The following is a 9286-nucleotide window of genomic DNA, read 5'->3' as shown; positions in this document are numbered from 1 at the left end:
CAGATTCTGTGGTTGTTGCACGACCTCAACTACAGTACCCATAAACCGTCAAGGATGAACGTCTCTGAATTTGTACGTCATGGATTTGCCTAAAACGAAAACGCCTACCTCTGTAGCGGTGGACTGGGAGTTGGTGTCCATTTTATTTTGAATTTGCAACACTAAATAGTACGGTTATTACGTCTTACTGGCCTGAAAACCATTAAAGAGGGGGTGAGTTAACGGAATAATGGCATGTATTCATTTAATGTCTAATATAGGTTGCTACGAGGGGACTCGGGACTGAAAACGTCGGATCAATGTTCATGCGGCCTGGATTGGACAATGCGCCATATTGAATATCTATCTTGCTTATAGCTGCCAGCAGAGTTCTAGCTAAGGATGTATCTAGATTTTTGCTTGTCATTTAACTAGCTAAATATTGGAACACTTGCGTCCGCTACCAAATACGATATTATAAAGTGATGGATAACTAGGTAATTTCCCTGGTGATATTATTTTGTAACTTCCATCGTCATCAGTTATTCTAGCAACTAGCTAGGTAGTTAGCTATAACATAACAATCATTCGCACTGTAGCGCTAGTTTGTAACCCAACTACTAGCTATGTCGTTGGCCTATGCCTTTTTACAGTCCTTAAATCACTACACACCAATACACGTGTGTATATTATGTCGCATTTAATATAACATAAATTATTTGTGCTTGTACCACACCAGCAACCTTGGTAATACCATCTTGAGACACTTGGGAAATACTTGGGTTCTTTATTTAAACTTGGGTACACATGAGCATAGCAATTCAATTGTTACAATCTTAAAACTGACTAAACGAATTGCTTTGCCATGGTTCTTGTTACAATCTATTTTGTGTCTTTGTTTTGAGTATCTGTCATAATAACTATGTGCTGTATATTTAATGTTTGCTGAGCGAGGTCGTGATTTTTGTAACATTACTGAACATTATAGACCGTAACCTCTCCTTTGAAGGTAACGTGATCTACTCCTGTTAAGTGTCCCGAGATGAGCAGTTCAGAGGAAGTGTCATGGATCTCCTGGTTTTGTGGACTGAGGGGAAACGAGTTTTTCTGCGAGGTTAGTGAACATAACAGTACCTGTACAATTTCAACCATATCCTGGTTTTTTCTGTTTGCTTCAGCGCTCTGATTTAGTCCTGGCAAGGTCCTGGTGGCTAGGTGTTGAGTAAAGTTGCACAGAATCAATGTAGGTATGGTATTTGTCACTAATTCATGTTGTATGTTCTGATGTCAATTAACAGGTGGATGAGGACTACATCCAGGACAAGTTCAACCTGACTGGGCTCAATGAGCAGGTTCCCCACTACCGCCAGGCCCTAGACATGATCCTGGACCTAGAACCAGGTCAGCTCAACTCCAGAACCATCTCTACTGCGCTCAGAAGTACAGACCATCCCACCCAATTTAGATACAAAATGTCATGGATACAACACACATCACTGTTAAAGCCATGTGCGCACATTCAATTCCTTCCTTGCTCACTAACACTGACACTGGTGTGCTTAGGTGTGTGACTGGCTTTTGTATTGTTCCAGCACCAATGTTCCCTTTCCTTTTATATAGGATTGAGCTCATTTTAGTCTGCTGAGTGCAAATGTTGTGAAAAATTGTTTTTTGTTGACTTCGCTTGTTCAGTCAGACAGTCAGAATTCAGCCTTTGATTCTCTTTCTCTTTAAAAAAACCTTTTCTCTCTTGTCTGTTTTCCACAGATGAGGAGCTGGAGGACAACCCCAATCAGAGTGACCTGATTGAGCAGGCAGCTGAGATGCTCTATGGGCTGATCCATGCCCGCTACATCCTCACTAACAGGGGCATCGCTCAGATGGTACGTCCTCACCAACATGGCCGTCAGCCTACCTGTGTCAGGATGCTCTGTTCTACAAAATCTGCATGTCACAGAGCATTTCTCCCAGGATGTTTTTTGTTGTTGTATGTTTTTTTAATTGACCTATTTCTCTTTCAGTTGGAGAAGTATCAGCAGGGGGACTTTGGCTACTGCCCCCGTGTCTACTGTGAAAACCAACCTATGCTGCCCATTGGTAAGTAAATGTCTTGGGTAAAAGAAAAAATGTATACACCCTTATTTTGACACAGCATGTTTACTGTGGAAACATCTAATTTACAGCATTTTTTTTTTACCTTGCCCAACTGAATGATTTGACCATAGACTGTATATATAATGGACGACGCCCTTTCGCTCTTTTCCATTGGTGAAAAATGAAGCCACCAGTGTCCTGATACGGCGCTGACATCTTGGACTTGCGTCTGCGCAGATAGCGATCTTGGGACCAGTTCTGCGCAGTAGTTATGCGCAGTAGCGAGAAGGAAGTAAAGCCGCCCTCACTCTCCCTCGCAGAATGCGCATACCGTAATCAATTGCAAGTCCAAGTACAGTACAACCTTTGCTTGTTAAACCTAGACGATATGTTATAGCCTAACTTACATCATGTTTAACCTTAATTTAGAATAGGCATAATACAAAAAGAATTGGTAACTTCTAGCTAACGATCACCTGCTAGCTATTAACATGGCTATTAACGAGGCTTGTTGTCTTGTAGCTAACGTTAGCCAGCCCATTACATTTATTTACTAATTAAATAGCTTATAAATTTAACTTACCGAAAAAAATTCAAAGATCGATTGGAAATGCCAGATCGGTTAGCACAATGTACTGCAGAACAACCCATTATGTCCGTGTGAAATTATAGAAATTTAGAGATTAAATGTAAAGTTCCAATCTCCTCAGTCCTCCGAAGATTCAGTGGCTCCTCGGCTCAGATAGCTGTCAATCACAGCTGTGAATCACAACGTCACACCACCGTTTTTAGAGCATTAAATAAATAACTAAAAACAAACTTATTTTAAAAACAAACTCTTGAATTTACATTAGGGTGATACAAACTACAGTAAATGACAGAAACCAGCTTCGGAAAAAATATATTTGAAGGGTAATTTAATTGTTTAGTTGGTCTCGCGTCCCATTGAATAACATGGGGAGGGCGGGGTTTATGACCTATACTGGGACCACTCACCAGGGGGCGATCGAGACGTTTTGGCTTCACTTTTCAGGGCTTGTGCGGCACGCTTGGATTTGACCTGTAAGCTTCTGGTCGGAAACACTTACCTGTAGTTTACAATTTCAATGTATTGTTCAGATATTATATTTTTGTGTGTGCATGAGCGTATCCACAAACATGTATTTCAAAATCCCATTGATTTGTGTTCTATTGACCCCGTCCCCCCATTTCCACATAATGCAACCAATTGACCGAGGAATTGCTTTTTACATAGGCCTAAAGCAATTCATCTGTCAGTGTCAGGCGTGTCAACAGAAAATCATTGCTGTTGTGTGATTCTGTGGTCCCTTCTCACCTCCTATTGTAGAGAATGTCTGTGCGGAGGGACTGTAGGCTTTTTTTTTTTATCAAGGGGATTTTGAGAAGGATATAAGAAATGGCAACTGAGAAAAGGCCTGCCATTTTGCGGCTTCTGAAGGCTTAATGTAGCACACTGATTAAAAATCCAACACCGTTTTCGAAGCTATTTAACAATACTGATTCAAGTGATTTAATTAAATGAATATAAAAAATATTTTGAAAACTATTTAGATTTGAAACTGGTTAAACATTTTATTTTGTTGGTAGGAACAATTAAACAGAACATAACTCTTCTGTAGGCCTATCGGACATCCCAGGCGAGGCTATGGTGAAGCTGTATTGTCCCAAGTGTATGGACGTGTACACACCCAAATCATCCCGGCACCACCACACAGATGGGGCTTACTTTGGCACAGGATTCCCCCACATGCTCTTCATGGTGCACCCTGAGTACAGGCCCAAGAGACCAGCCAACCAGTTTGTGCCCAGGTGAGTAGCAACTTTAGCCTTACAAGAAGGGAGGAGTTTAATGTATGTGTTAAGGACTGTACCCATCAGCTTTTGAAGCTGATCCGATTGCTGGTTGTTTTTCTGCTGCATCTGCAACATATTTTCATCCCCCTTTTGTTCTGGGGGGATTGCTGATTTGTGACAAAATCGCTCAATTATGTTGACAAATAAGCCTCTTATTGCTGAATATTGTTCAAACATTGAGAATTAAGGAGAATTGGGTTTGCGCAGGGAACAATTGGCAGGAATAATGCACTGTAAAGGATTTAAATCATAAATTTCTATTATAACCTAAGCTAAAGTGTTTGCCCACTCACCTGTGTGTGTGTGCGCACAGCCTGGCTGTGTGTTGAGTTATTTTGAGGGGACAGCAAATGTACACTTAAACAAGCTGTACACTCACTACTTTACATTGTAGTAAAGTGTCATTTCTTCATTGTTGTCACATGAAAAAATATAATCAAATATTTACAGAAATGCGAGAGGTGTACTCACTTTTGTGAAATACTGTGTGTGTGCACGTGCACATACATACATACATACATACATACATACATACATATATACACCCACACACACATACAGCTCTGGAAAAATTAAGAGACCACTCCTAATGTTCTTAAATCAGCATCTCTACATGTATGGCAGCCATTTCAGTGTCTTTAAAATTCCAACACAGACACACCTCATTTTACTTAGAGGTACTGATTAACTGAACCAAATCTAATTTAACCGACTGAATGGCAAAAACAGTGCAAGTAGTACCTCAATGGTAATTTGAATAAAAAAATAATTATTCAGCATGACAAAAGAGTTGAAAAGAAATGCTTTGAGTGAGGAAAAGAAGGGTTCAATTCTGGCTTTAATGGCAGAGGGAAACAGTGAGCATCAGGTTGCTTCCATTTTTTTAATTTCAAAGACCGCGGTTCATAAGAATAAGGTCAAGCAACACACATTGGGGACAACAAAGCTACAGACTGTCAGAGGGCGAAAACGACTGACCAAGATGACCGTCACCTCATTGGAATGTCGCTCAACAACTGTAGGATGACATCAAGTGACCTACAAAAAGAATGGAAAACAGCAGCTGGGGTGAAGTGCACGGCGAGGACGGTTCAAAACGGGCTCCTAGGGGCAGGGCTGAAGTTGTGCAAAACTCAAAAAAAGCCTTTCATCAATGAGAAGCAAAGAAGAGCCAGGCTGAAGTTTGCAAAAGACCATAAGGATTGGACAGTAGAGGAATGGAGTAAGGTCATCTTCTGTGACGAGTAAAATATTCAGCTTTGCCCAACACCTGGTCGTCTAATGGTTAGACGGAGACCTGGAGAGGCCTACAAGCCACAGTGTCTCACACCCACTGTGACATTTGGTGGAGGATCGGTGATGATCTGGGGATGCTTCAGCAGGGCTGGAATCAGGCAGATTTGTCTTTGTGAAGGGCGCATGAATCAAGCCAAGTACAAGGTTATCCTGGAAGAACACCTGCTTCCTTCTGCTCTGAAAATGTTCCCCAACTCTGAGAAATTGTTTTTCCAGCAGGACAATACTCCATGCCACACAGCCAGGTCAATCAAGGTGTGGATGAAGACAACCAGATCAAGACCCTGTTGTGGCCAGCCCAATCTCCAGACCTGAACCCCATTGAAAACCGCTGGAATTTGATCAAGAGGAACATGGATGTTTTTTTTTTAGGGGGGGTGCAGTAACATTAAATAAGTGCAACCATAATTGGGGGTGAAAGTAAAGTGAGTACATTACAGTAATTATAATGCAGTGCCAACAAAACTTTAGGTTACTACAATGTTATTTACTCTGGCGGGCCCCCGATTGGAAATGACAGAGAGCCTGCGAATGGTCATGTCTGCAAGTAGGCTGTAGCTTAGTTTTAGATCTGCCTGTATGATGTTAAAGTAATGATTTCCACCACATTGAAGGGGGGGAAATTATACCAGTGACAAATGGTAATACATGAACCATGAAGGGCAAGAAACAAGCCATTTTTTGCTGTGGAAAAAACCCTTTGCAGTTCAATAAAATGGGTAAAATGCAATTGTGTAGAGTGCCTCCTCTGTAAAGACGGCCTCCTTTTTAGCAAGGGGCAAACATAGTTAGACTGTTGTAGCCTACCATCAAACGTCTATGCTATTTCATTAAATTTCTTAAAACCGCTTTGTTTCTTAATCTGGCATAGTGTAACTAGAAGGCGTGAGTAGTTTGCTAAATGGAAGCAAATTAGTTGCCTGTGTGATATAAATCATCACAGACCAACTGTAAATCTCTATTTAACTTCTATCCACTACGGACTTGCATGGACTGCCCTCCCTTCAGGGCTTGGGAGGATGATCAGGGGATGCTGGCAATGGCCAAGCTTAAGTTGGTATGCAGCAGGTCCGGGTGTGGTGTGCCCCGTTGGATATATTGATGCACTGACTGACTACACACAAACAACACACGCAAATCAGGCGTGGTCAAACTCGGGACTGCAGCACCCCTACTTGCCTTAGCTATCCCTTCACGGTGATGTGTTACTGAAAATTCTGAGGGTGATTTCCACGACGTGTATAGGAGTTTAATAAAGGCAACAGCTTTGGGGTACAGTCATGACATGACTGATCCAAAAATGGTTTTAAAAAAAAAGAAACTAAATTCCAATTTTTAAAAAATTGCTATTGTTTAAGAAAATTTATTTAGCAAATGCACATCTTGAAATTAGGCACACCTATCCATTCTTTTGTGTGAAAATATACAAGCTGAAAAATAACATGGTGCCATTCTACCTCTCTCAAGAGGCTGCATTGTGGGACACACGCTGGTGTGATTAGCCCCTACACACTTGATCATTTTCACTCCCTCAGCAATTGGGACACTTGTGCAAATGGAGGTTGAGGGTAGAGTGGTGTGAGGAGCCTGTCTGCCCAAGCTCCTCTACAGCTCACAATGTTTGAGAAATGGAGTCACAAGTCGAGTGGGTCTTAAATCAGTCCTGGACTCAAGTACTTTCAGCACTGGTCTCTTTTCCAGATCCTAATGAATCTTCATGTTCTCCCTAACAGGCTCTATGGATTCAAGATCCACCCAATGGCCTACCAGCTCCAGCTGCAAGCAGCCTCCAGCTTCAAGAGCCCTGTCAAAGCCATCCGTTAAAGAGAAGGAGGGAGAAGGGAAGGATGAGAGGATGATTAGGAGGGGAGGGCTCATCTGCCCAAGGCTCCGTACAGATACTTTCTCCCTGTCCTGCAGACTGTATTATTTGGTGTAGATTAGGTGGACTGTTGAGAACAATGTATAAAAATTGAGTGTGAGCAAGACAATACACACATTCTCTTAGGATTCCATGTATCTGTTTTACCAAACTTACCTGTGCCAAAACAGGACGGGGGGGTAGAAAGTCCATGGATGTTATAGGATGTTGACGCTGCTGTTTCTTCCCCCCCTCATAAACTCTCTCCACTTGTTTTCTGTCCTCTTTTGGTGAAGTTTGGTAAAGAGCCATGATAGACCACCCCCCCCCCCCAATCTGTTCTGCCCTCGTATGCATGTACACTGGCTGCCACCCACAGAGACGGCGTGGTTGACGATAAGGACGAAGTCTGACTGTAAGTGTGTTGCCATTTCACTGGCTACTGTAAACAATGTAATTATTTGGCTTGTATCAGTCATTTGTATAATGCACACTGAGGCCAGTGTGTCAGGGGGGGGTTCATTCACAGTATAAAATATTCTGTCACCTTTGCCTTAAAAAAACAGGTTATTAAGGTTACAGTTGCCGTGATTTGCGGTTTACAGGAAGGGCATGTTTAAGACCTATAATTTCAAATTTGTACACATTCCGGTTGACGTTAATAAACCTGCAGTGAATACAGTGTTCCAGAATAAACCGGACAAGATGTCATTATAACCTACCTGCTGTCTCTGTGTGTGCCACCCTAAACAAGTCCTGTTTGTCCTGATATGGTACAGTGACAATGTCTCAGTTACCATCACACGTTGCTGAGCCATTATCAACACAAAGGGACACCTCTTCCCAAATGCACTGACTTGATTGGTGGCCTACCACTCACAGTTGGATATTTATGTGACCGAAAATCTGCATTTACTTTAGGGAGACATCTTTTTATTTGTGTGAGGTAGTTTTCATGTCACCCTATTGTACTTTTGAGTGCTTGTGGCAAAAAGTTGAATGCTTGATCTATGTTTTGAATCCAGAACGAAAGGATAGATTTGGCAAGATTATAATTAATGTATGTCTTATTTTATTTTTTTGCAACTGTGGAAGAGTGACAAGGATTCTGACTTCTCAATAAACTTTTTTTTTTTCTTTTCTTAGAAGTGTGTTGATTGTGTTCATTTTTTGTCTGACTTGATAAATTCTGTTTAATCACCCCCAATATATAATTTGAAATCTTGGTGCCATGGTTCCAGATTAAGGGGGGCAATAGTCACAATCACCCTATTCAAATGCCCAGTCTCCTCCAAATACTTGTCACCTTTTTCTCCACTGACCCCAATTCCGTTGAGGATCAGGTGTCATTTGGGGGATTGTGCTGTGCTAGCTCTGGAGTATAATACATGGTATGGATGGGTGTACCAGTGAACAAAAGGTTGGTGGATTGTACCTCTGTGCGTTCAAGGTGAAAAATCTGTTCAGTCCTTAGGCAATTAATCATAATTGCCTCAAGGTTGCTGCTGACAATAAGAACTTGGATTGTCTAATGGATCCAAGAAAATATCTATACACACCCCTCATAAGGAACGTCACTAGAAATTCATGGATGGGGAAGCTAAGCCACTTTTTCGGGGTTCATACGCCCCAAAACATATTTTCATAATGTATTTTTGGAGTAACAATGTGTGTAAAATCGATCAAAATAAGGTTATTTTTGGTCAAGGTTGGTTAAACGTATACCTGTCTCATAGTTTGTGATAGACATTGTTCTAATTTGACTTTAATTCTATCCAAATAAAGAAATTAAAGTCCACTCTGTCCTCATCCATCAACGCCAACAAAAGGCACAAAAACATCTGTACTATGTAGCCAAAATACTTTTTTGTCAACTATAACTGGCTAAAACCCCCCTAAAATAGGCCTAATGACATCCCTGCCCCTCATAATGCTACTATTCTGCCTCTTGGCCACATGGTGTCAATAACTGACCTGGAAAAGTGTAGTCAATCTCAGTGTGTTTATGATTGGTTTGTTTTAATTATTATTACCCTATATACTGGTAAGTGGTTGGACCATATAACAGATACAATATATTAATGTCAAGGCCCAAATTAGGGGCAGGTCCACTCTTTTCCTTCAGAAAAGCTCCAATCCCTATTGGAATGCTGTAATTCAAGTCCTGCACTAAATGTAGTT

The 9286-nt window shown here is 41.3% G+C and overlaps 1 protein-coding gene across 4 annotated transcripts; it reads left to right on the top strand.

Moving 5' to 3' along the window:
* The first annotated feature begins 71 nt into the window (after positions 1-71).
* LOC105028035 (casein kinase II subunit beta) lies at positions 72-8246 on the top strand. Of its 4 annotated transcripts, none has more exons than XM_010900468.5 (7): positions 72-213; positions 1013-1093; positions 1278-1419; positions 1747-1862; positions 2001-2076; positions 3714-3903; positions 6978-8246. In XM_010900468.5, the coding sequence occupies exons 2-7, from the start codon at positions 1022-1024 to the stop codon at positions 7066-7068; spliced, it is 687 nt and encodes a 228-aa protein (XP_010898770.1). In that variant the 5' UTR covers positions 72-213; positions 1013-1021; the 3' UTR covers positions 7069-8246. The 4 variants fall into 4 exon arrangements, with proteins under 4 accessions (XP_010898770.1, XP_010898769.1, XP_010898772.1 ...); XM_010900467.5 differs by having other exon boundaries at positions 989-1093; XM_010900470.5 differs by having other exon boundaries at positions 74-213; positions 989-1093; positions 1278-1380; positions 6978-7826.
* The last annotated feature ends 1040 nt before the right edge of the window (positions 8247-9286 follow it).

This window comes from Esox lucius, chromosome 10 (genome assembly GCF_011004845.1).
Source record: "Esox lucius isolate fEsoLuc1 chromosome 10, fEsoLuc1.pri, whole genome shotgun sequence".
Lineage (NCBI taxonomy): Eukaryota > Metazoa > Chordata > Actinopteri > Esociformes > Esocidae > Esox > Esox lucius.
This window is presented reverse-complemented; position numbering and strand designations above follow the sequence as displayed.

Excerpts from the sequence above, each read along its gene's own strand:
- LOC105028035 (XM_010900468.5), top strand. The coding sequence starts at position 1,022 with ATGAGCAGTTCAGAGGAAGTGTCATGGATCTCCTGGTTTTGTGGACTG. Across the intron at positions 1,094-1,277 it reads GAAACGAGTTTTTCTGCGAG|GTGGATGAGGACTACATCCA; the intron begins GTTAGTGAACAT and ends GTCAATTAACAG. Across the intron at positions 3,904-6,977 it reads GCCAACCAGTTTGTGCCCAG|GCTCTATGGATTCAAGATCC; the intron begins GTGAGTAGCAAC and ends TCTCCCTAACAG.